This window comes from Hypanus sabinus, chromosome 10 (genome assembly GCF_030144855.1).
Source record: "Hypanus sabinus isolate sHypSab1 chromosome 10, sHypSab1.hap1, whole genome shotgun sequence".
NCBI classification, from domain to species: domain Eukaryota; kingdom Metazoa; phylum Chordata; class Chondrichthyes; order Myliobatiformes; family Dasyatidae; genus Hypanus; species Hypanus sabinus.
The window spans coordinates 107889914-107917366 of NC_082715.1; the positions used below are offsets into that span (position 1 = coordinate 107889914).

Here is a 27453-nt window from a genome sequence, read left to right on the forward strand (position 1 = left end):
TGCCCTTACTGTTCCTCAGTTCTATCCACACAGACCCTACTGCTCCTGATCCTATGTCCCCCCCATGCAAAGGACTGAATCTCATTCCTCACCAACAGGGCCACCCACCCCCTCTGCCCTCATTTCTGTCCCTACGATAGCTCATATACCCTTGTACGTTCATTTTCCAGGTCTGATCTCCCTGCAGCCATGTCTCTGTTATCCCAACAACAGCATGGTTACCCATTTGCACCTGGGCTTCTAGCTCATCCGCCTTATTTCTGACACTTCTTGCATTCAGATATAGAATTTTTAGCCCATTTCTCCTCTCTCTGTTTGATTCGCTGACTATTGTGCTTAACCCAGCTCCCCGAACTCCCATCGGGCTATACGCCCCTAGAATTTTGTTGTCCTTCCTAAATTTACTTATTCTTTCAACACATTTAACTCCATGTTCCGTCAGACCATCCCTCTGTACATGAGTCCTCCTTATCACTTGTTCCACTCCACCTTCCTCTACTACACACTTAATATTCTGGAACCGTGTAGTCCCCACCCATCCTTTATTCTTCCTCTCGCTATCCTCTCTCACATTCTGGATCCCCACCCCCTGCAATTTTAGTTTAAACCCCACCCCCAAGAAGCACTAGCAAACTTCCCTGCAAGAATGTTAGTACCGCTCCAGTTCAGGTGTAAACCGTCCCTTCGGAACAGATCCCACCTTCCCTAGAAGAAAGCCCAATTATCTACAAACCTGAAGCCCTCCCTCCTGCATCATCCTCTCAGCCACGTTAATCTTTATAATCCTTCTTTTCCTTGCCTCACTTGTACGTGGCACAGGTAGCAATCCTAAGATTGTTTCTTCTGGATGAATAATGGAAACATGCCACCAGGCTTGTGAACAGCTTCTATCCCACTTCTCAGACTCTTGTACGACAAGATGGATGCTTGGCCTCACAATCTTCCTTGTTATGATCTTGCACTTTATAGACAGGCAGACAGACATACTTTAATGATCCCCAGGGAAATTGGGTTTTGTTACAGTCACATCAAGAATAATGTAGAAATATAGCAATATAAAACCATAAATAATTAAATAATAATAAGTAAATTATTCCAAGTGGAAATAAGTCCAGGACCAGCCTATTGGCTCAGGGTACCTGACACTCTGAGGAAGGAATGACTTCCTATGACGCTCAGTGTTGCATCTCGGTGGAATGAGTCTCTGGCTGAATGTATTCCTGTGTCTAACCAGAACATTATGGAGTGGATGGGAGACATTGTCCAAGACGGCATGCAACTTGGACAGCATCCTCCTTTCAGACACCATCGTCAGAGAGTCCAGTTCCACCCCCACAACATCACTGGCCTTACGAATGAGTTTGTTGATTCTGTTACCTGTACTGTTAGCTTACCTGTACTACATTTATACGGTAGCTTTTACACTTTATTCTGCATGGTTGTTTTACCTTATTTTAGCTCAATGCACTGTGTGATGATGTAATCTGTATAAACAGTTTGCAAGGCAGGCTTTGTACTGTATCTCAGTAAATGTGTCAATACTAAAGCAATGCAACACCAATGTTAGTGACACTGAGCACAAAGTATTGTGTGCAGTCTTGGCTGCCCTGCTATAGGAAGGGTATCATTAAGCTGGAAAGAGTGCAGGGAAGGTTAACAAGAACGTTACCGGGACTCAAGGGAGTGAGTTGTAAGAGAAAGGCTGGGTATTTATTCCTTGGAACGGAGGAAATTTGGGGATGTGGGGAAATGAATTATGGAGTTGTACAAACTCATGCTAGGCAGACATAGGGTAGCTGTACACAATCTTTTTCCTAGGGAAAGGAGTTTAAAAACTAGAATGCAAAACTAATCAATCAGCTTTAAGACCTTGGCCCCAATACCTCCTTGTGCAATTGGATCATTGATTTCCTCACTTGCAGACCACAGTCAGATTGGATTGGTGGCAACATCTTCTCCACAATCTTCCTCAGCACAGGTACACCACAAAGCTGTGTGCTTAGCTCCCTGCTCTTCTCACTTTATACTCATGACTACGAGGCTGCGCACAGCTCCAATGGCGCATTCAAGTTTGTTGACGACACCACTGTTGTTTCCTGAATCAAAGGTGGTGATGATTCAGTACGTAGAAGGGAAATTGAAAATCTGGCCAAGTGGTGCCAGAACAACAACCTCTCACTCAACATCAATGAGACCAAGGGGCTGATTATTGACTTCAGGAGGAGGAAAACAGAGGCCCATGAGTCAGTCCTCATCATAGGACCTGGGGTGGAGAGATCTGCAACTTTAAATTCCTTGGAGTTATCATTTCAGAGGACCTGTCCTGGGCCTAGCATGACAGTGCAATTATGAAGAAAGCATGGCAGCCTCTCTCCTTCCTTATAAGTTTGTTAAGATTCGACATGATGTCTAACAATTTGACAAACCTCTATAGATGTGTGGTAGAGAGCATATTGACTGGTTGCATTGTTGGAAATACCAATGCCATTGAACAGAAAATCCTACAAAATGTAGTTGATACAGCCCAGTCCATCATGGGAAAGCCCTCCCCTCCATTGGGCAGATCCGCATGGAGTACTTTTTCAGGAAAGAAGCATCCATTGTCAGGGCCCTCTACCACCAGGTCATGCTCTCTTCTTGCTGCTGCCATCAGGAAGAGAGTACAACAGCTCAGGACTCACGTTACCAGATTCAGGTTCAGTTATTAGCCCTCAATCACCAGGCTCTTGAATTAGTGGTAATGATTTCACTCAGCATCACTGAACTGTTCCCACAAACTATGGCTCACTTTCTCATCTTGAGTCATTACTAAGGCTCTTGGATTTACTGAGTGGGCCTGCAAAAAATAAAAGAATCTCAAGGTTGTACATGGTGACATATATACTTCGATTTAAATAAAAATTACTTTGAACAAGTTTAAGGGAAAATTTTAAAAGGTACCTGTGAGGCACAAGAAGGCGGGTATCATTAGACCTGTGCATACTTGTGCTTGTGACAATAAACTCAACCTTGACTTTGTAAGTGGAATGAGCTGCCACAAGAAGTGATTGGAGGCAGATGCAACACTGCCTCATTGATACATTGATGGGGGAAGTTTGAGAGGAACTTGGGCCAAACACAGGCAAAAGGGATCAATTGAGGTGAGTATATTGCACAGCTTGGACAAAATGGGCTGAAGGGTCTTTATCCACACTGTATGACTCAATGACTGAGAATCCACAGCCCTCCATGGTCAGGAGATAGAAACATTTACTTTCCTCTCCTCATCTCTGCCCCAAATGGCCAAATCCCCATAACGAGACTGTGTCCCCAGCTCTCAGATTCTTGAGTGAGAGGGAGTGTCTTGGTTCACACCTTGGGGACAAATAAGTGCAAGGCCCAACCACCGTCCAACAATATGTTTATTTATCCACACAGTATAAAATAGTCCCACAGATTTCAGTCCCTGGGTGAGGTGGGACAGGATTGAAGCAGAGGGAGGCCCAGAGGCTTCAGCTGGATGCCAAGTCATGACCAGACATTATCTGTGTGTTCCCACTGTCCTTGGCCGGGTGGCAGATAACATTCCGGATCCGCTCCCGGTTGTTGTGCAGGATTTGGTTGATGGCGAACTCATTCTCTTGGCCAATGTCTGTCAGTCGCAGGTCACACTCCAGGAGGGTCTTGTTCATAGCCAGACCCTCCAGCAACTGCTTCCCACCCTCCTGGTCAGAAAAAAAGGAAAACTCATGGAAGAAGGGTACAGCAGCATATGGTCAAACTACACACATGGCCTCAGCTAATGATATGGAGTTGCATGTTTTAATCCCACTACTGTACCTAAGGGGTTAAACTGAAGAAGTCAAATACAGCTGGACCCAGGATTATTAATGGTGTCTGTAAAAGTAAATTCCTATCAGGATCACCTAAAATTTCCAGGAAAGTGAATCTGCTATCCTGAAACTGCCTACCATAATAACAAGGAGATGGGAGCAAGAATATGCCACTTGGCCCAATATAGTTATAGCCGATCTGGCCAAACCCTGATCTTTGAAAAACCCCCTCTTTGAATCCCCCAGTGATCCATCCACCACAACTGTTGGAATAGAAAATTCCAGTGGTTCACTACTCTTCATGAGAAAAAATTCCCACACGCCCCAGTTTTATTTGATCGCAAGAGGACTGATGAGGGCAGGGTGGTAGATGTTGTCTACTTAGCCATCAGTAAGGCTTGATGAGATTCCGCATGGTAGACTGGTCTGCAAGGTTGGATCAAATGGGATCCAGGATGAGTTGGCCAGATGGAGCCAAAATTGGCTTTTGGTAGTGAAGTGTTGTTTTCCAGATTGGAGGCCTGTGATCAATGGTGTATCATAAGGATCCATGCTATATCATATACATTGATGTATATGATATAAATGTAAATATATAAATATACAAAAATATAAATAACAAAGCTTGCAGATAACATCAAAATTGGTGGTGTGGTGGACAGAGAAGATGATTGTCTGAAGTTACAATAGGATCTAGATCAACTAGGGAAGTGGGCAAAGGAATGGCAGATGAATTTAACTCAGACCAGTATAAAGCAATGCTTTTGGGAAGTTAAGCTGGGACAGAAATAGCACACTAAATGGCAGGGCCCTGGGGAACGTTGAGCAGAGAGACTCTGTGGTATAAGTACACTTTTCTCTGAAAGAGGCAATAGAAATAGGCCATGGGACAGTAAAAAGCAGGAGCAGAATTAGGCCATTCTGCCCATCGAGTATGCGCTGCCATTCTATCATGGCTGATTTATTATCTCTCTCAACCTCATTCTTCCATCTTTTCCCCATAATCTTTGATGCCCTGACTAATCAAGAAACTATTAACCTCTGTTTTAAATATATTGAAATGACTCGGCCTCCACAGCTGCCTCTGGAAATGAATTCCACAGATCCATTTCAGATTCTCAGATTTCTAGCTGAAGAAGTTCCTCTTCATTTCTGTTCTAAATAGACTCGCCTCTATTCTGAGGCTGTGCCCTCTGATCCTAGACTCACCCACTCTAGGAAACATCCTCTCCACATTGACTCTATCTAGGACTTTCAATACTCGATGGGATTCAGAGATTCCCATTATTCTGAACTCCAGTTGTACAGGCCTGGAGCTCCTCACAAGTTAACCATTTCATTCCTGGAATCGTTCTTGTGAACCTTCTCTGGGCTCTCTAATGCCAGCTCATGTATTCTTAGAAAAGGGGCCCAAAACTGTCCACGATACTCCAAGAGCAGTCTGACCAATGCCTAATAAAGCCTCCTTGTTTTTATATTCCAATTCTCTTGAAATAAATGATAGCATCGAATTTGCCGTCCTTACCACAAATTCAACCTTTATGGAATCCAGCACGAGGACTCCTAAGTCCATTTGCACCTCTGATTTTTAATTTTTTCCATTTAGAAAATAGCCTACATAACCATATAACAATTACAGCATGGAAACAGGCTATCTCGGCCCTTCTAGTCCGTGCTGACCTCTCACCTAGGCCCACTGACCTGCACTCAGCCCATAACCTTCCATTCCTTTCCTGTCCATATACCTATCCAATTTTACTTTAGATGACAATATCGAACCTGCCTCTACCACTTCTATTGGAAGATCGTTCCACATAGCTACCACTCTCTGAGTAAAGAAATTCCCACTCGTGTTACCCTTAAACTTTTGCCCCCTAACTCTCAACTCATGCCCTCTTGTTTGAATCTCCCCTACTCTCAATGGAAAAAGCCTATCCACATCAACTCTATCTATCCCCCTCATAATTTTTATTATCTTTATTACTTCTACCAAAGTTCATGACCATAAACTTCCCTACACTATATTCCATCTGTCACTTTTTTGCCCATTCTCCTAAACTAAGAGCTTCTGCAAACTCCCTGCTTCATCAACAGCGCCTGCCCCTCCACCTATCTCTGTACCATCCACAAACTTGGCAATAAATCCATCAATTGCATCATCCAAATCAGAGACCTATAATATGAGAAGAAGCAGTCCCAACACCAACCCCTGCAAAGCACCACTAGTTACCAGCAGCCAACAGAAAAGGCCCCCTTTATTTCCACCTTTCTTCCTGTCAGTCAGCCAGCCAGCTAATCTTTATCCATGTTAGTATCTTTCCTGTAATACCTTGGGCTCTTCCTTTGTCAAGCAACCTCATGTGCAACATCTTGTCAAAATCTTCTGAAAATCCAATTAAACATCTTTTAACTCTCCTTTGTCTATCTTGCCTGTTCTGTTCTCAAATAATTCCAACAGAATTGTCAAGTAAGAATTCCCATTAAAGAAACCATGATGACTTTGCCCAACTTATGTGCCTCCAAGTATCCTGAAACCTCATCTTAATAATGGACTCCAACATCTTCCCAAGCACTAAAATCAGGCTAACTGGCCTAGACTCTCCTTTCTTTTGCCTCCCATACTTCTAAACAGTAGAGTGAAATTTGAACATTTCTAGTCTTCTTAAAAGATCACTAGAGATGCTTCCACAGGTCTTAAGCTACTTCTTTCAGAACCATTCGGTCCAGGTGACTTAGACCTTTGGACCTTTCATTTTCCTAAGCTCCCTCTCCTTAGTAATAGCAACTGCACTCACTTTTGCCCCCTGACACCCTTGAGCTTCTGGCATACTGCTGTGAATTCCACTGTGAATACTTAAATCTGTCTGCCATTTTGTCCCCCATTGCTACCTCTCTAGCAGTCCAATATCCACTCTTGCCTCTCTTTTACTCTTAATATATATCTGAAAATATCTCTGGTATCCTCTTTTATATTACCGGCTAGCTGACCTTCATATTTCATCTTTCCTCTCCTTATTGCTTTTTAATTGAATTCTGTTGGATTTTAAAGCCTTCCAATCTTCTAACTTCCTACTAATTTTTGCTATATTACATATAGTATCTTTTGCTTTTATGCAGTCTTTAACTGCACTTGTCTACCATACTTGTGTCATCTTCCCTTTAGGAATTGCTCCCAGAAAATCCAGCCGTTGTTGTTTTGCCATCATCCCTGCCACTTTCCCCTTCCAATCATGGTTTGGCCAGCTCCTCTCTCATACCTTTGTATCTCCCTTTACTCCCCTGTAATACTGATACATCTCCCTCTCAAACTGCAGGGTGAATTCTATTATATTATGATCACTGTCTCCTAAGAGTTCCTTTACCTTAAGCTTCCTAATCAAATCTGGTTCATTACACAACACACAATCCAGAATTGCCTTTTCCTTCGTGGGCTCAACCACAAGGTTCTCTAAAAAGCCATCTTGTAAATATTGTACAAATTCCCTCTTAGGATTCAGCACATGGTTTCCCCAATCTACCTGCATATTGAAGTCCCCCATGACTATTGTGACATTCCCCTTTTAAAATGCCTGTTATACCTCCTGTTGTAATTTGTACCCCACATCCTGCCTACTGTTTGGAGGACCACATACAGCTACCACGGGCTTTTTTTTTTACCTTTCCAGATTCTTAACTCTACCCTTCTAATCCTATGTCACCTCTTTCCAAGGATTTGATTTAATTTTTTTCTAAATCAACAAAGCCACTCTTGTATATCCTTGGACATTAAACTCCCAACTATGATCTAATTTCAGCCACAACTCAATGATATCTACATCACACCAGTCAATCTCTAACTGAACTAAAAGATTATCTACCTTGTTCTGTATATGGTGTGCATTCAAACATAACACCATCAATCATGTATTCATCACCATTTTTTATTTTGCCCCCATGATACACTTCAACAGCACACACTGGCTGCAATTTTGCCCCATCACCTGTCTGTCTTTCCTCACAGTCTCATTACACACTGCATCCACTTGTATAACAACTGCCCCTTCAGTTCCCATCCCCCCTGCCAAATTAGTTTAAACCCATCCCATCAGCTCTACCACAAGGATATTGGTCCCCCCTGAGTTCAGGTATAACCTGTCCTTGTAGTACAGGTCATCCCTTCCCCAGAAAAGATTCCAAAGATACAAAAATCTGAAACTCTACCCCCTGCGCCATTTCCTCAGCCATACATTCAGTTGCCAAATCATCCTACTCTTACCCTCACTGGAGCAGTCCTTGAGATCCTGTTTTTCCATTTTCTACCTAACTCCCTATATTCTCTCTTTAGAACCTTGTCCCTTTTCCTCCCTGTTGTTTGTACCATATGTATCATGAGTTCCAGCTGTTCACCCACCCAACTTAGAATGCCATGGACCTGATCTGAGACATCCTTGACCTTGGCACGTGGGAGGCAACATACCATCCAGGTGGCTTTTATGTCCACAGAATCACCTGTCTGCTCCTCTAACTATGGAATCCCCTATCTCCTGCACTCCTCTCCTCCCCTCTCCACTTCTGAGCCGCAGAGCCAGAATCCGTCTCAAAGACCTGGTCACTGCAGCTTCTCCTGGAAGCTCAACCCCAACAGTATCCAAAGCGGTATACTTACTATCGAGGGGAATGGCCACAGGGGTTCTCTGCCCTGGCTGCCCATTTCCTTTCCCTCTCCTGACAGTCACCCAGAGACATGCCACCTGCCACCTGCCTCCCTGCAGTGCCTATCTATCACCTCCTCATTCTCCCTGTATGAGCCGAAGGTCATCGAGCTGCAGCTCCAGTTCCTTAACATGTTCCCTGAGGAGTTGCAGGTCTCCTAGAATTCCCACATCTCACATGGACAACATAGCACTAAACTGGAATCCATTCTCACTGCATTAACAATTGACTAATAGACAAAGAAAGAAAAAACCTTACCAGAAACTAACTTAGAGCCTCCGCCTTTTCATGCTGAAGCCTGTTGAGACAATGCCTAACCACTCCAATCCTGACCCACACCCACGATACCCGCCCCACTTGAACCTAGTTTCTTTTCCTTGGCTCCAATAATATTCACTCCCAACGAGACTTGTTTTTAAATAGCCTCCGCTCTGCTCAGATCCAACCCTCATCACTCTGCCAACGAGACTTGTTGTTTCTGGAGAGGATGGTGAAGATGGGTGTGAAAAGGGACAAGGTTCTAAAGAGAGAACATGGCACTTGTGACCATGTTACAGCCGTGCAGGATGTCACTGAGACTGCTCATGGAGTACACAGTGTGCAGTTCTCATCGCCCACTGTAGCAAGGATACCATTAAGCTCGAAAAGGTGCAGAAAAGTTTCACAAAGATGTTACTGGGACTGGAGAGCTTAAGTTGTAAGGAGAAACTAGATAGGCTAGGACTGCTTTTTGTGAAGTGTAGAAGCTTTGTAAAATCATAACGGGCATAGATAGGGTGAATAGTTACTCTTTATACCAGGGTAGGGGAGTCTAAACTAGAGGGCATAAAGTTGAAGGGGGCAGGAGACTTAATAGGAATCTGAGAGGCAAACTTTTCACACTGGGTGTTGGGTGTATGGACCTGGTAGAGGCAGATACAATTTACAACATTTAAAGGACACTTAGACAAGTTGTGATGACTGCTGTTACTACTGGAACTGTACTTCCGAAGTCTAGAGAGTGGAACTGCCCCAGTGCAGTGGCTTTTCCACTTTTAAAACTGCCCCACATTTCTTTGTACAGCTCACACCGTGAAGAATTGCACAAATTTAACACTTTGTCAGATATGATAGATGCTAATAAATCAATTAAACAAGTACATGGACAGTAAAGGTTTAGATCAGGGTTTTCAAACTTCTTTATGCCATGAACCCCCTACCATTAACTAAGGGGTCTGTGGACCCCAGGTTAGGAACCCCTAGTTTACAGGGATATGAACTAAATGCAGGCGAATGCAACTAGGTCAGATGGGCAACTTGCTCAGCAGGGACTTGTTGGGATGCAGGACTATTCCTGTGAAATACCTCTCTGCCTTATCTTGTTATTATATTCTCTCACTTGAGCTCAAGAATATCAGAAAATAGGAGCAGGAGTAAGCCACCCCACCATTCTTAGTACACATGACAACAACAAACCAGTTACTCTCAGTTCCTTGATCTTTCAAATATTTATCTATCTCCACCTTAACTATATCTAATAAACTGGCCTCAACCATTCTCAGGGGGCAGTGAATTCCAGAGATTCACTCCTCTTGGAGAGCTGTTTCTACGTATCTCAGTTTTAATTGTCCAGCCTCCTGTTTCAGTATCGAAATCATTTATTATTACTGATGTGAAGTAAAATTTATTGTTCTTGTGGCAGACCACAGAGTAAACACCTGTGATATTGAGGGAATACTTTCACCTGCTCGTACTTCCACTGCCCTTAGTCAACAAGAAGCCTTGTTACACTCGGTGAAGGCAGCCCCTCCAATGCCATAACCTCATCCACCAGAAGATTAGAAATTGAAGGTGTTGGAAGCAGGTCCCACTCGCCTTTCCTGGCAGGGTCCTTCAAGATGGGCAGCATCCTGACCTGGCAATATATCACTGGGTCCAAATCCTGGAAAACCCTCTCCAACAGCAACATGAAAGTATCTTCACTAGAAGGATGCAGTAGCTCTCCCACACCTTCTCACTGCAGTTAGAAGGGCCTGGTTACTAGCCGCTACTCCCTTGGGCGATAATCCAGGAGGGTGGGCTTTGTCACAGGAGGGCTTATATGTCATCTCAGACACATGGCTCACTCTCGTCCCTACTATACTTACCGGGCCAATGTTATTGCAGGACAGGTTGATGAACTTGAGGGTTTGATTCCTCATCAGGACCTCAGAGATAACCACAGCCACATGCTCCGTCAGCTCGTTGCTGGCCAAGTTGATGTCTTCCACCGAGGACTTCAGCAAGGCACGCGCTATGGCTTCTCCACCTTCATCCCCAATTTGGTTGAGACGCAGGTTGAGGGATCGGAGAGTGGAGAAGCGGCGGACCTTGTAGGAGATGGCCTTGGCTCCAAAGTCTGCAATTTGGTTGTCGCACAAGTTAACTGTCTCCAGCTTGGACTTGAGCAGGAGCTTGGCCAAGGCCTTGGAGCCACTGTCACTGATCACATTGTGGGACAAGTCCAGTTCTATCAGTGACGGGTGGTTCAGAATATACTTGATAATCACTCGTAACCGTTCATCATCGATCCTGTTGCGAGGCAGCCTGAGCACCTTCAGGCTTTTGCAAGAGTGGATGGCCTTTGCCAAGGAGAAGCAGTCTTGGTAAGTGAACTGGAAGATATTCCATTCAAAGTTCATGCCACAGTCCTTCACCCCATAGGTTACAGATAGCTCTTCCAGAAACGGTAGCTTGTTCAGCAGAATACTGAAGTCAAAGTGGTCCATTGAGGGGCCATCACTTTCACTCCCAGTGTCTGATGCCTCATCATCCAACTTCTCCGGGGTCTGCTTAACAGGGGGCAGGAGCTGGCCAATGTCCAATCTCTTCACATAGTTCCTGCAGAGTGGGATTAGCTCCAGCACCACCTTCAACTCGGTGGTGTCAGGGACAAAGTATTCGATGATATTCTTCAGTAGCCGCTCGAAGAACATCCGCTTCCAGCTCCCTCCATACTGGGAGGTGTCACACACTTGCCAGCACTCCAGACAGCATCGACGCCAGTAGCCCTCGTCACTAACCAGGTTGGCTGTCACCTGCAGGGGAATGTTAGTGGAGATCTTGGCCAGCACCTTGCGCCTGTTCTTCTCCGGGAGCTCATTCAGCAGTGGGTGCACTGGGGTGTTAGTAAGGAGAAGCCAGTGAACACAAGCACAGAATCAGAACAGAGACAAAGCACTAGCTGCTCTCCAGCCAGAGCCCTGCACACGTTCAACCACAGCTCAGCACCTCACACACAACACACCTCCTTCAATCCCTTCCACACTCACCACCTCCACCCTCCCAAAACCTCACTGTGCCTCAAGCACTGCCTCTTGCTGTCTCACACATACACACCATTACATAAGTACCACCCTCTCACACAATATCATCCACACACTCTCATGCAATATTGCCCTCACATACTTCACACCATCACTCACCCCATTCCATCCCAAGCAGTGGTAGGAAGCAGAGGGTAATGGTGGAAAGCAGTTTATTGGTCTGGAAACCCATGACCAAGTGATGTTTTCCAGGGATCAAATGGTGGGGCCATTACTGTTTGCCATCTATATCAATATTTTGGATGAGAATGTTTTCAGATGACACTAAACTAATGTTTAGGTAGTGAAGAATAATATCAAATTTGTTCAGCTGAATAATAACCAATGGAGTTTAAACAAGTGTGAAGTGTTGCATTTTGGAATGTCAAATCAAGGTAGGACTTTCAGAGTGAATGGTAAGGACCTGGAGAGAGGGGAAAGATTTAATAGGAACCTGAGGGATAACACACAGGGTGGTCCATATATATAGACTGAGCTACCAGAGAAAGTTTACACCATTTAAGAAGACATTTAGACAAGTAAGTGGACAGGAAACGGTTTTGACATATCGGCCAAACATGAGCAGATAGGATGAGCTCTGTGGTGTGGATGAATTTGGCTGAAGGGCCAGTTTCCATGCTGTATAACTACGACTCGGCGCTGCCGATTCTTGGAATTCTCAGCCCCAGGCAGCTGTGCAAGTGGAGTCATGGAACACGTTCAATGGGGAGACTGGCAACAGTTTGCACTGTAGATGAGTTGAGGGGTCTGGGTTCATGCAGGAAAGTGAGGCTGAGGTTGAAATCGGTCTGGCCAGCACCTCACCGAAATGATATCTCTACATTCACCTACCGGCAAAGTTCTGCACGATGTGCTCAATGCAGAGGTCGCTGAGCCGCTGGACTGTGGCCAGCGCCCACTCAGCATCCTCAGCGATGATCCTCCTCATCCTCCTGGGGTCGACTGCTGGATTCGGCCCCGAGTACTTGGTGACCCAAGGGTTGGTGTTCATTGTTGCAGTTGTGACTTTAGGGCTTGCCTATGCTGTTGTGCTTACAAGGAGCCCTGGATTGTGGGAGGAGCAATCTGGAGAGGATTCAGTATAGTCAGAGAGAACACAGAGCAAAGTATGTCCACCCCAACCCCAAGCACCTGTCAATCCTAACCTGTGCTGGATCTTGGGTTAAAGCAACATGTTGGTTTGTTCCAGATCCCTCTGTGGACTTCTCCTTCCTTGTATCTCCCCCACTTTCTCCATCCAAGTGCAGATAATTATTTATTGCAAGTGAAATCTTTTCACCATTGACACCTGAGACTTCATTGCTGCGCTTAACCATAGCATTTCCTTCCTGACCCTTTTGTCCTTTCTACCCCCATTGTAGATGCACCTTAAACCCATTCCTGCAACAACACCAGTCATTTCACTCGATAATCTCCATATTCTATGAAATGCCTTGATGTGTTTCACTACATGAAGATGCATTTGACAATCAGTTAAATAGAGCAAAGTGGTTAGAGGAACACAGTGGATCAGGCAGCATCTGTGGAGGAAATGGAAAGTTGCTTTGGGTCAAGATTCTTCACGTGGGTTGAAAGAGTGGTGGGGAGATGCTTGCCTGTAGCCAGAAGGCTTTCATCACCATTTGTACTGGTGCTGCCACCTAGAGGCATCTTTGTTCATGTACACCAAGGTCCCTGTGTTCTTATCAAGATGTACAAAAAAGCTGGATGAACTCAGCAGGTCAGGCAGCATCCGTTGAAAGGAGCAGTCAACGGATGCTGCCTGACCTGCTGAGTTCATCCAGCTTTTTTGTATGTCTTGATTTGACCACCGCATCTGCAGTGTACTTTGTGTTCCCTGTGTTCTTAACACTTCACAGGACCCTTCCAATCATTGTGTATGCTCTCCCCTTTGTACACCTCCCAAAATGCATCCTCATATTGATCAGGATTAAATTTCATCTGCCATTGCCCTGGCTGGCTTCCCTAATGATTAATACCACACTATGGTCTAAAACACCCTCCCTCATTGTCAACACAATTACCACTTTCCTGTCATCATGAAACCTAGCAATCATGCCTCCAACATTCACAGCTAAATCTTTAACATACAAGAGCAGTCCCAGCATCAATCCCTATGGTACACCACTAATCACATGCTTCCAATCACAAAAGTAGCCCTCCACCATGATCCTCTGCCTCCCATTACCAAGCCAATTTTGGGTCCAGTTTGCCATCTTGCATTGGATCCCACTGGTTGTAATCATCTGGACTAAACTTTCATGTGTGCCGTTGTCAAAGGCTTGACTGAAATCCATGTTAAACATAACTGCTGCAGATTTACTTAACTCTCCAAAGAAAATCAATTAAATTAGTCAGACAGGATCTCCCACCAACAATCCATGTTGCCTATCCCAGATCAATTGCAGCCTTTCCGAGTGTAGATGAATCCTGCTTCTCAGAACATCTTCCAATAGCTCTCTGACTTCTCCGGCTTGCAGTGATTTGGCTTATCCTGTCCTTTCTTGGATAAATGAGCCATGTTTTCTACCTACAATGAAACCAGGCACCAGATACCTTGAGCACAGGTACCTTGAGGTCTTAGTACTTGAGCTACTTAGCACATCAAACATGATCTATCATATTTGTTCTGTCAAACAATAACTGGGAGTCAGACCTGAAATTCTACCCCATCAGGTTCAAGAACAGTTAACTTTCTTCAGCCAACACACAAAATGTTGGAGGAACTCAGCAAGCCAGGCAGCATCTCTGGAAAAAAGTAAACAGTCGACGTTTTGGGCTGAGCCCCTTCATCGGACTGGAGAAAAAAGATGAAATGTCAGAGTAAAAGTAAGGCTGAAGTTCTTTTCAGCCATTCAGTTCTTGAACCAACTGGCAAAACCCCAATCACTACAGTTTAACAATACCTGGTCAGATCTCAGTGAGAGAGCATTTTGGAGATAGTAATCACAATTCTATCTCCTTTACCATAGCATTGGAGAGGGATAGTAACAGACAACTTAGGGAAGTGTTTAATTGGAGTAAAAGGAAATATGTGGCTATCAGGCAAGAACTTGGAAGCATAAATTGGAAAGTGAAATGCTCAGGGAAACGTACGGAAAAAATGTGGCAAATGTTCAGGGGATATTTGCGTGGGGTTCTGCATAGGTACATTCCAATGAGGCAAAGTACAGGAACCATGGTGTACAAAGACTGTTGTAAATCTAATCAAGAAGAAAAGAAGAGCTTGTGGCGGCTCATTTCCTAGCGTATGCGAACCGACTCACAATTAGATAGCCTACGGGGGTTTGCGAGCACAGAGCTTTGGAGCCTCTTCGCCATGGGGGGCCGGTTGACAGAGGCTTAAAAGTGAGGCTGAAGTTTTCGAATAAAGTTTTTCCTTCGACTGCAGTTACCGACTCCGTGTCGTAATTTTAGCGCTGCTTGTAGCACACCGCTACAATTGGTGACCCCGACGGTCCAAACGATTTTTGGACCAGAAATGACCGACGCCGCCTCTGTTCATGCGGTTTCGTTGAAACTGCCGGGTTTCTGGACACAGCGCCCGGACCTATGGTTCCAGCAAGCCGAAGCCCAATTCCACGTTCGCCGGATCACCTCAGAAGACACCCGCTACTACTACGTGGTGAGCTCCCTCGGCCAGGACACAGCTGCCCAGGTCGCGGAGTTCGTACAGTCGCCCCCGGCAGACGGCAAGTACACGGAATTCAAAGCCCTGCTCCTCAGGACTTTCGGACTCTCACGGCGCGAGCGGGCTGCCCGTTTACTGCACCTGGATGGCTTGGGCGACAGACCTCCATCGGCTTTAATGAATGAGATGTTGTCTCTAGCCGACGGACACACACCCTGCCTCATGTTTGAGCAGGCATTCCTGGAGCAGCTGCCCGAGGACATACGCCTGCTGCTGTCCGACGCGGATTTCAGTGACCCCCGGAAGGTGGCAGCCCGGGCGGACTTGCTGTGGAACGCCAAAAAGGTGAGCGGGGCGTCCATCGCACGGATCTCCCAGCCACGCTCCCGGCAGCAAACCAGTCCAGGCCCGGCCGCAGAGCCCACTAACCCCCGGCCCAATGAACACTGGTGCTTCTACCACCAGCGGTGGGGCGCAGAAGCCTGCCGTTGCCGCCCGCCCTGCAAGTTCCCGGGAAACGCCAGGGCCAGCCGCCGCTGATGGCTACGGCGGCTGGCCATCGGGATAGCCTCCTGTATGTGTGGGATAGCAGGTCGGGACGCCGCTTTTTGGTCGATACTGGGGCTGAGGTCAGCGTTTTACCTCCGACGAGTTACGACACCCGCAGCAGGGCACCGGGTCCCCCCCTGAGGGCCGTGAATGGCAGCACAGTAAGGACCTATGGCACCCGTCAGGTGCAGCTACAGTTCGGCCCCAGCCAGTTCACGTGGGACTTCACACTGGCCGCCGTAGCCCAACCGCTTCTGGGTGCGGATTTTTTGCGAGCTCACAGCCTGCTGGTTGACCTGCCCAGGAAGAGACTGGTACACGCCGAGACCTTTCAGACGTTCTCCCTGGGCACGGCCCAGTTGCCAGCCCCTCACCTCGGCTCCATCACGCTGTCCGACAACGATTTCACCAGGGTCCTGGCGGAGTTCCCATCGGTTCTGGCACCGCAGTTCACAGCAGCCATGCCCAGGCACGGCGTACAGCACCACATCCCGACACAGGGACCACCCCTCCATGCCCGTGCTCGGCGGCTTCCCCCGGACAAGCTCCGACTGGCGAAGGAGGAGTTCCAGAGAATGGAGGAATTGGGGATCATCCGGCGGTCCGACAGCCCATGGGCCTCCCCCCTGCACATGGTGCCCAAAGCGACGAGGGGCTGGAGACCGTGCGGCGACTACCGCAGGCTGAACGAGGCTACCACACCGGACCGCTACCCTGTGCCGCACATTCAGGACTTTGCGGCAAACCTGCACAGCGCCCGGATCTTCTCCAAGGTCGACCTTGTCCGAGGGTACCATCAAATCCCGATGCATCCTGACGACGTCCCCAAAACGGCTCTCATCACCCCGTTTGGCCTCTTCGAGTTCCTCCGCATGCCGTTCGGCCTGAAGAATGCCGCACAGACGTTCCAGCGGTTAATGGACGCGGTGGGACGGGACCTGGACTTCGCGTTCATCTATTTGGATGACATCCTCATAGCCAGCAGCAGTCGTCAGGAGCATCTGTCCCACCTCCGTCAACTCTGCGCCCGACTGAGTGAGTACGGTCTTACAATCAACCCTGCCAAATGCCAGTTCGGACTTGATACCATTGACTTCCTGGGCCACAGGATTACTAAAGACGGGGCGACCCCTCTGCCCGCTAAGGTAGATGCGGTCCGCCACTTCCCCCGACCCACCACGATCAAAGGCCTTCAGGAATTCGTAGGTATGGTCAATTTCTACCGCCGCTTCCTCCCTTCAGCTGCCCGGATCATGCGCCCCCTGTTCGCCCTGATGTCGGGTCCGAGCAAGAACATTACCTGGGACGAGGAGTCCGCCGCCGCTTTCGTTCAAACGAAGGAAGCTTTGGCTGACGCCGCAATGCTAGTACATCCCAGAATGGACACCCCTACCGCCCTCACAGTGGACGCATCAAACACGGCAGTCGGTGGGGTGCTGGAGCAACTCATCGCAGGTCGCTGGCAACCCCTGGCGTTTTTCAGCAAACACCTGCGGCCACCCGAGCTCAAGTACAGTTCTTTCGACCGGGAACTGTTGGCGCTCTACCTGGCAATCCGGCATTTCAGGTACTTCCTAGAAGGCCGGCCCTTCACCGCGTTCACGGACCACAAACCGCTTACCTTTGCGTTTACGAAAGCATCCGACCCCTGGTCATCCCGCCAGCAACGCCACCTGTCCTACATCTCTGAATACACAACGGATGTCCGGCACGTCTCGGGTAAGGACAATGTCGTGGCGGATGCGCTCTCTCGCCCTACCGTTCATGCCCTTTCCCAAGGGGTAGACTTTGAGGCACTGGCAGAGGCACAGCAGGTAGATGAGGAGATTCCGAGTTACAGGACTGCAGTCTCTGGTTTGCAGCTCCAGGACTTCCCCGTGGGCCCAGGTGAGAGGACCCTACTCTGTGACGTCGCCACCGGCCGGCCCCGTCCGGTCGTCCCCGCAGCCTGGCGGCGACGTGTTTTCGACTCCATTCATAACTTGGCGCATCCCTCCATCCGGACAACTGTCCGGCTGGTTTCCAGCAGGTTCGTTTGGCACGGTCTCCGCAAACAGGTCAGTGAATGGGCCAGAACGTGCATGCACTGCCAGACGGCCAAGGTGCAGCGGCACACCAAAGCCCCACCGCAGCAGTTCCATCCCGCCCACCGGCGTTTCGACCACATTCATGTGGATATCGTGGGCCCCCTGCCAGTGTCGCGCGGAGCGCGTTACCTCCTGACTATCGTGGACCGGTTCACAAGATGGCCAGAGGCGGTCCCGCTCACCGACACCACCTCCGAATCTTGCGCCCGAGCCCTGCTCGCCACCTGGATATCTCGCTTTGGTGTACCAGCCCACATCACCTCCGACAGAGGCGCCCAGTTCACCTCCAGCCTGTGGTCAGCTATGGCCAGCCTTTTGGGGACTCAGCTGCACCACACCACTGCCTACCACCCACAGTCGAACGGGCTAGTGGAGCGTTTCCACCGTCACCTGAAGTCGGCCCTCATGGCCCGCCTGCGAGGAGCCAACTGGGCGGACGAGCTTCCCTGGGTCCTACTCGGCATTCGCACAGCGCCCAAGGACGACCTGCACGCCTCGTCGGCCGAGTTGGTATACGGCGCGCCCCTGGCCGTCCCCGGGGAGTTCCTACCAGCCCCAAGGGGGCAAGAGGAAGCTCCCGCAGCAGTCCTGGGCAGACTTCGCGAGAAGCTCGGTAACCTGGCCCCCATACCCACTTCACAGCATGGGCGGCACCCGACCTGCGTACCCAAAGACCTACGGAACTGTAAGTTTGTGTTTGTACGAAGGGGCGGGCATCGGCCGCCGCTGCAGCGGCCATACGAGGGGCCGTTTACGGTGCTCCGGAACAACGGGTCCACGTTCGTGCTGGACGTTGGGGGGAGGGAGGAGGTTTTCACGGTGGACCGCCTCAAGCCGGCCCATGTGGACCTGGCGCAACCGGCCGAGTTTCTGGCGCCTCGGCGCAGAGGCCGACCTCCCAAGCAGGTTCTGGCCCAGGCTGTGGACATTGGGGGGTGTATCGCCGGTTCTGGGGGGGGGTTATGTGGCGGCTCATTTCCTAGCGTATGCGAACCGACTCACAATTAGATAGCCTACGGGGGTTTGCGAGCACAGAGCTTTGGAGCCTCTTCGCCATGGGGGGCCGGTTGACAGAGGCTTAAAAGTGAGGCTGAAGTTTTCGAATAAAGTTTTTCCTTCGACTGCAGTTACCGACTCCGTGTCGTAATTTTAGCGCTGCTTGTAGCACACCGCTACAAGCTTACAAAAATGTTCAAAAAACTAGGTAATGATAGAGATCTAGAAGATTATAAGGCTAGCAGGAAGGAGCTTAAGAATAAAATTAGGAGAGCCAGAGGGGGCCATGAGAAGGCCTTGGCAGACAGGATTAAGGAAAACCCCAAGGCATTCTATAAATATGTGAAGAGCAAGAGGATAAGACGTGAGAGAATAGGACCAATCAAATGTGACAGTGGAAAAGTGTGTATGGAACCGGAGGAGATAGCAGAGGTATTTAATGAATACTTTGCTTCAGTATTCTCTATGGAAAAGGATCTTGGCAATTGTAGGGATGACTTGCAGCAGACTGAAAAACTTGAGCTTGTAGATATTAAGGAAGAGGATGTGCTGAAGCTTTTGGAAAGCATCAAGTTGGATAAGTCACTGGGACCGGACAGGATGTACCCCAGGCTATGGTGAGAAGCAAAGGAGGAGATTGCTGAGTCTCTGGTGATGATCTTTGCAATATCAATGAGGACGGCAGAGGGTCCAGAGGATTGGAGGGTTGCGGATATTGTTCCCTTATTCAAGAAATGGAGTAGAGATAGCCCAGGAAATTATAGGCCAGTGAGTCTTACTTCAGTGGTTGGTAAGTTGATGGAGAAGATCCTGACAGGCAGGATTTATGAACATTTGGAGAAGCATAATATGATTAGGAGTAGTCAGCATGGCTTTGTCAAAGGCAAGTCAAGCCTTACGAGACTGATTGAATTTTTTGAGGATGTGACTAAACACATTGATGAAGGTAGAGCAGTTGATGTAGTGTATATGGATTTCAGCAAGGCATTTGACAAGGTACCCCGTGCAAGGCTTATTGAGAAAGTAAGGAGGCATGGGATCCAAGGGGACATTGCTTTGTGGATCCAAAACTGGTTTTCCTGCAGAAGGCAAAGAGTGGTGTGCCTCAGGGATCTGTTCTGGGACCCATACTCTTCGTGATTTTTATAAATGACCTGGATGAGGAAGTGGAGGGATGGGTTAGTAAATTTTCTGATGACACAAAGGGTGGGGGTGTTGTGGATAGTGTGGAGGGCTGTCAGAGGTTACAGTGGGACATTGATAGGATGTAGAACTGGGCTGAGAAGTGGCAGATGGAGTTCAACCCAGATAAATGTGAGGTGGTTCATTTTGGTAGGTCAAATATGATGGCAGATTACAGCATTAATGGTAAGACTCTTGGTAGTGCGGAGGATCAGAGGAATCTTGGGGTCTGAGTCCATTGGACACTCAAAGCTGCTGCGCAGGTTGACTCTGTGGTTAAGAAAGCAAATGGTGCATTGGCCTTCATCAACCATGGGATTGAGTTTAGGAGCCGAGAGGTAATGGTGCAGATATATAGGACCCTGGTCAGACCCCACTTGGAGTACTGTGTCCAGCTCTGGTCGTCTCACTACTGGAAGGATGTAGAAGCCAGAAAAAGGATGTAGAGGAGATTTACAAGGATGTTGCCTGGATTGGGGAGCATGCCTTATGAGAATAGGTTGAGTGAACTAAGCCTTTTCTCCTTGGAGTGACGGAGGATGAGAGGTGATCTGATAGAGGTCTATAAGATGATGAGAGGTATTGATTGTGTGGATAGTCAGAGGCTCTTTCCTAGAGCTGAAATGGCGAACATGAGAGGGCACAGCTTTAAGGTACTTGGAAGCAGGTACAGAGATGTCAGGGGTAAGTTGTTGTTTTTATAAACGCAGAGAGTAGTGAGTATGTGGAATGGGCTACTGGCGATGGTGGTGGAGGCGGATACAATAGGGTCTTTTAAGAGACTCCTGGATAGGTACATGGAGCTTAGAAAAATAGAAGGCTATGGGTAACCTTAGGTAATTTCTAAGGTAGGAACTTTTTCGGCACAGCCTCGTGGGCTGAAGGGCCTGTATTGTGCTGTAGGTTTTCTATGTTTCTATTGACTTGTTTTTTGTAGTTCTGTGTTCTGTCTTGTAAAAATTGTGTATAATTTGATTGTTTTTCTCATGAATGCTGCTTATATGATACTCTCTGCCTGTGATGCTGGAAGTCAGATTCAAAAGGAATCTGAGGGGCAACTTCTTCTGCAGAGGGTGGTGGGTATCACTGCCCTTGTCAAGTTTACCGTCATATGCACATTACTTGACTCATAATATTGATATAAAAGTTAGAAATTGAGAAGAGTTTCTATCCTTAAAAGCTTTTAGGCCATCCAAGTTGAAATACCAAGTCACCAGATAAGTATTTCAATATTGAGAATTGGTCAGACTAGTTAAGATATGCTCCCACTGCAGACGTGTATCTTAATGAAACCTCTTGTCCACACCCACGGTACTCTATGCTGGAGCCTTGGGTTTTAACCATGTCCAACCGATACAAGCTTTCTTTCCCTTTATTGATGTAATGTGAATGTCACTGTGGACCTGGAGACAGTACATTGGCCAGAATGGCTGAGTGTAACACGCATCTTTCTTTAACATAAATGAACCTGATGGGTTCTTATGGCTGTTCCTGAGAAAAGCTTTGTTTGAAATTCCAGAGGTATGAAACAGCTTGGATTTAAATGGCTTGGAAGTGGAGTCTCCAGACTTTGCTCCTCTGACAAAACCACTTTGCCACCAGTAAAGTACCAGCTGCCCGTTGAGACTGTAGGGAGGAGATTGACTACATCACAACAGTACACAACACCATTTGACAGGGCAGGGTGAACAGATGGATAGTCAGGATGTTAAGTACAAGAACATAGCACAGCACAGGAAGAGAGAGTCCCTTTGGACCACAATGTCTATGTTAAACATGTTGCCAAATTAAAGAAATTCTTTTTTGTTCCTCCATCCCTACATATTCATGTGTCCTCTTAACACCACCACGTGTGCTTTCCCCACTACCATCTATTTCAGTGCAAGAGGATTGAAGGTAAAATGGATTAATTTGGGTTTGGATAGCTATGTAGGATTGGGATATTACATCCTTTTCAGATATATGGTTAAGTGAGGGGCAAGACTGGCAGCCAATGTTCTGGGATACAATTGCTTTAGGTGGGATAAAGGCAAAGGGAAGAGCGAACGGGGAGTTGCATTTTTAATTGAGGGGTATGTCACAGCAGTGGTCAAAGATGAAATTACTGAAGAATCATCCAGTGAGTCCTTCTGGGTAAAGCTGGGAAATAAAATTACATATAATCACATTGTTGCAAAGATCACACCAAGAGCACAGTGTGCAATGCTGAAAGAGGTGAAAGGAACCCAAGGGTAACATCAAAAGACCTGCAGAAACCTCTAGAACCTGCCAAAGTCTATGTTCATGTGTCTGCTATAAGAAAAACAATAAACAAGAATTGGTGTCCATAGAAGGACACCATGGAGGAAACCACTACTCTTCAAAAGAAAATGCTGCACATCAAGTTTACACAAGACCACCTGAATGTTCTACAATGCTTCTGGGACAACGTTCTGTGGGCAGATGAGACAAAAGTTGTATTTTTTGGCAGAAATGCACATTGCTGTGTTTGGATGGAAAAGCACATCAAAACCAAAGCTTCATCCCAACGGTGAAGCATGGTGGAGGGAGCATCATGGATTGGAGCTGCTTTGCTGCCTCAGCTCACAACCATTGAGAGAACAATGAGTTCAAAATTGTGTCCAGACATTTTACAGGAGAATGTCAGGGTGGCAGTCCATCACCTGAAGCTTAATAGAAGCTGGATAATACAACGAAAGAATGATCCGAAACACAAGAGTAAATCAATACCAGAATGGCTTAAGAAGAAGAAAATTTGTGTTTTGGAATGGCCAAGTTGAAGTCCTGACATTAATCTCATAGAAATGTTGTGGAAGGACCTGAAGCAAGTAGTTCATGCAAGGAAGCCCACTAACATCCTAGAGTTGAAGCAGTTTTGTAAGGAGGAATGGCCTAAAATCCATCTAAGCTGATGTGCAGGGCTGATCAACAGTTACCGGAAATGTTTGGTTGAAGTTATTGCTGTACAAGGGGCTCACACCAGTTACTGAATGCAAAGGTTCACATACTTTTTCTAACAAATATATGTAATATTTGATCATTTTTCTCAATTAATAAATGAACAAGTATAATGTTTTTTGTGTTATTTACTTGGGTTCTCTGTATCAGGTTTTAGGGCTTATGGGAAGATCTGATATCATTTTAAGTCATATTTATGCAGAAATAGATAAAATTCTACAGGGTTCACAAACTCTCTAACACCACTGTATATTACTTGAGATTCATTTTCTTGCAAGCATTCATAGAAAAGTAAAGAATTGCAATAGAACTTATTAAAAAACTAAAGACAAAGACCGACAAAAACAATATGCAAAAGAAGACAAGTTAAGACCATAAGATATAGGAGCAGAATTAGGCCATTTGATCATGGCTGATCCATTTTCCCTATCAGTCCCAATCTTCTGCCTTTTACCCATATTCAATTCATGCCCTGACTAATCAAGAATTTATCAACCTCTATCGTAAATATACACAATGGCAGCCTCTGGCAATGAATTCCACAGATTCACCACTCTCTTAATAAAGAAATTCCTCATCTCCATACTAAAAGGACGTCCCTGTATTCTGAGGCTGTGTTCTCTGGTCTCAGACTTCCCTACCATAGGAAACATTCTTTCCACATCCACTCAATCGAGGTCTTTCAACATCTGATAGATTTCAATGCGGTCACCCCTCATTCTTCTGAATTCCAATTTTAGAGAGGCCCCAAGCCATTAAAGGCTCTTCACATGACAAGCCATTCATTCCTGGAATCATTTTCATAAACCTTTGAACCCCCTCCTTTGTCAGCACATCCCTTCATCAATAATGGACCCAAAAATACTCACGAGATCTAAGAGAGGCTTCGCCAGTTCTTTATAAAGTCTCAACATTATATCGTCCAAGTACCTTGAAACCACATCCATAACAATAGATTGTAACATCTTCTCAATCACTGCAGTCAGACTAACTAGCCTATAACTTTCATTTCTTCTGTCACTCTCCCTTCTTGAAGAGTGGAGTGACATTTGCAATTTTCCATTCCTCTGGAACCTTGCCAGAATCCAATGATTCTTGAAAGATCTTTTGAAAGCCTTTTGTGGTGAACTACATATACCTGCCTGGACATGCCCCCCCCCCCCCCCCCCCCCCGACTGCTCCTGTGGCTCCTCCCACTGACCCCGGTATAAAGGCGATTGGAGACACAGCCCCAACCTCAGTCTCCAGGATGTGGTGTCGTGGTCATTTGCTGCTTGTTCTTTCTTCCAGCCAATAAAAGCCTACATCTCGCCTCACGTCTCCAAGAGTTATTGATGGTGCATCACCTCTACAATCTCTTCAGCCACCTCTTTCAAACCCTGCGGTGGAGTCCATCTGCTGCAGGTGACTCATCCTACCTTCAGACCTTTCAGTTTCCCAAGTAACCCTGGTAACTTTCCCTGGTAATGGAAATTTCACACACTTCTGTACCCTGACACTGAGAACATGTTTTGAACCCTTGAAAGTGAGCCGGTCGGTTGTAAAATAATTAGTGAGTGAAGTTATCCATGTCGGTTCCAGAACCTTGATGGTGTAAGCAGCTCCTGCACCTGGTGCGGTGGAACCTAAGGCTTCTGTACCTCCTGCCCAATGGCAGTAGCGAGAACAGAGCATGGTGGGGGGTCCTTGATGATGGATACTTGTGGCAGCATTCCTTGTAAATGTGTTTAATGGTGGGGCAGGCTTTGTGATGGACTGGGCTGCCCCGTGGAACTCCAGTCCGCGAGAGAAAGAAAACTTCTTCAATGTCGACACACCTTGAAGAAACTTCGCAGCATGTTTTTGTAAACCCTTTGAACATTCTTAGCAGTTTAATAGTATCTTTCCATGCCTTGCCTATTCAAGTGTCTGTCTATATGCTTCTTTAAATCAGCCGTGATGTTGGCTCCACTACTTCCTCTGGCAGCAGGTACCAAGCACTCCGTGTAAACACCTTATCCCTCGAATCCCTTTTAAACTCCCCCCTACCCTGAGCTCTCTATAAATGCTCCTTCTGTACCCCCCAACCCCTCGCCCCCGAGGCCATACAGACTCGCTCACCTTTCCCGGGGACGTCGCTGAGTCCTGTTGGCGTTACCAACGGCAACGGTTTCCCCGCCGGTTCGCGCCCGGCCATTGGCTGAAATCGGTGCGACTCCGCCCTTCCGGGCTTGCTGCCCATCCACTGGCCGACGGTACCGATACTCAGCTTGGACTCCGCCCAGTCTGACGCTGTCTTTCAGAAGGGCGACCCCCTGTTGTCCAGCCGTAGCGCACGCCCCATGCTTCCTGAGAACAAAGTGGGGACTGCCGGGCGGAGTGAATGTGTTGGTCCCGATTAATACCATCTTCAAACCCGTACAGGAGCTGAAAACCCAGTTTCTGTGAGTCGGAGATGACCTGGGACTCGGGACGATTGGGTTTACAAAATGCGGAGCAGTGTATATCGGCCGGACGGGACGGTGGAAACCCATATCATGGAGCACAGGAAGTGGGTTACCCGGGGAAATCGGTGGTGGCCATAGGATCGACTGCACAGCACTTATTGATGCCGTCCTGGTGAAGATGGCAGAATTTGCCATCGAAACATTGGTTAAAATTGATACTTGCACCCGGCTGGAAGCCCGAGAAGAGTTTTATGGAGTCACAGAGATCCTTCGGCCAACTGTACATGCCAATATTCTCACTTAAACTGGTCGATTTAGCTGTCGTGACAGCATGGAAATCGGCTCTTCGTCCCATCTTGTACATGCCGACTGCTTAAACCAGTCCCATTAGGCCCATATCCCTCTAAAGTTTGGAGATGAAACCTTTCCTATCAATGTACATGTCTAAATGTCGTTTCAATATTGTAATAGTATCTACATCAATCATTTCTCCTGCAACTAATTTCATACCTGCCACCCATGAAGAAGTTGCTGCTCAGGTCCCTTTTAATTTTTTAATTCTCAATATAAACCTATGCCCTCCAGTTCTTGATTTCCTTTACCTGGGAAAAATGACTGTGTGCGTTGACCATATCTATACCCTTCATAATTATACACACCTCCATTAGGTCACTCCAATCCTATCCTATTCAGGCCCATGTCATGGCAACATTCCATATAACCATATAACAATCACAGCACGGAAACAGGCCATCTTGGCCCTCCTAGTCCGTGCCGAACCCTTAATCTCACCTAGTCCCACCTACCCACACTCAGCCCATAACCCTCCACTCCTTTTCTGTCCATATACCTATGTAAATCTTCCTTGCACTCCAATGTCATGGAAACTTATAATGCCTTACCTAATAGCAGATAAACAAAATTGTAATAATCATCTCAGAGCTACTGGGAAGTGTACCAATCTTTAAGCAGTGTTCTGTACGTTGTACATTCACATCCTTGCAAAATGGATCTCATTCTTCTTGTACTATAGTTGGCACCTAGACGTTCTTATCCCATCATGAAGGATTCAATTGCCAATTGAAGCAACCCTCATTTGTTTGCGGATGTAATTGTAATGGTTACTGCTGAGGTCATGGTTTTTCTGTAGCCACGATGTTTGGGTTATAGCTACTGATAATGGGTGGGTAACCAATGGGGAGAAATGTTATTCTTTCTTGTGTGTCTGGGAGCCGGGTTTTTCCACGGGTTTTCAGTCAAGGACAGTGAAGGACCAGTGCGGAGAGTGCTCGGTGATCACTGGATGGTGTATATGGGAATTTGAGGGTCTGGAGGTCGTTTATGAAGGAATACCTGAGGCATGAGCTCCAACGATTTTTGTGCATGAACTATTTAATAAAAGTGGCGTCATTTTTCTTTTAAATTTTGTTTCTCTACTAACCACATAGCAAAGTAAGAGATATAAAGTGTAATCATTTAATTGCATATTGTGTACTTTCTGATATTTTGCATTGGGGGTTTGTACTGGGGTGCATTACACAGCATCCCCCCAAACTTGAATACCCTGTTTGGCGGGGCTGAAAGCTGGTTCCCCTAGAGACAAAAGTGAGCAGCAAGCCAGGTGGGCTACATAAGAAACTCTTGAGTTCCAAAAGTCAACAATTCAGTCTGCTGAATCTGGACCACCCCTACCGTCCATTGCTGCCAAACCACTCTTGCTATCCATCACACATGGCCTTGCTCCTAAATAATCCAGCCCTGACAACCCCAGTACCT

The 27453-nt window shown here is 46.9% G+C and overlaps 1 protein-coding gene across 3 annotated transcripts; it reads right to left on the reverse strand.

Annotated features, from left to right (window-relative positions):
• Positions 1-3325: 3325 nt before the first annotated feature.
• Positions 3326-27117, reverse strand: tcte1 (t-complex-associated-testis-expressed 1). 3 transcript variants are annotated; one of them, XM_059982559.1, is made up of 4 exons: positions 25352-27117; positions 12680-12913; positions 10631-11640; positions 3329-3704 (listed from the first exon to the last, which is right to left on the reverse strand). In XM_059982559.1, exons 2-4 carry the CDS (start codon positions 12837-12839, stop codon positions 3492-3494), a joined length of 1383 nt encoding a protein of 460 aa, XP_059838542.1. In that variant the 5' UTR covers positions 12840-12913; positions 25352-27117; the 3' UTR covers positions 3329-3491. The 3 variants fall into 3 exon arrangements, with proteins under 3 accessions (XP_059838544.1, XP_059838542.1, XP_059838543.1); XM_059982560.1 differs by lacking the exon at positions 25352-27117 and adding an exon at positions 12994-13425; XM_059982561.1 differs by lacking the exon at positions 25352-27117 and having other exon boundaries at positions 3326-3704; positions 12680-12848.
• Positions 27118-27453: the final 336 nt, after the last annotated feature.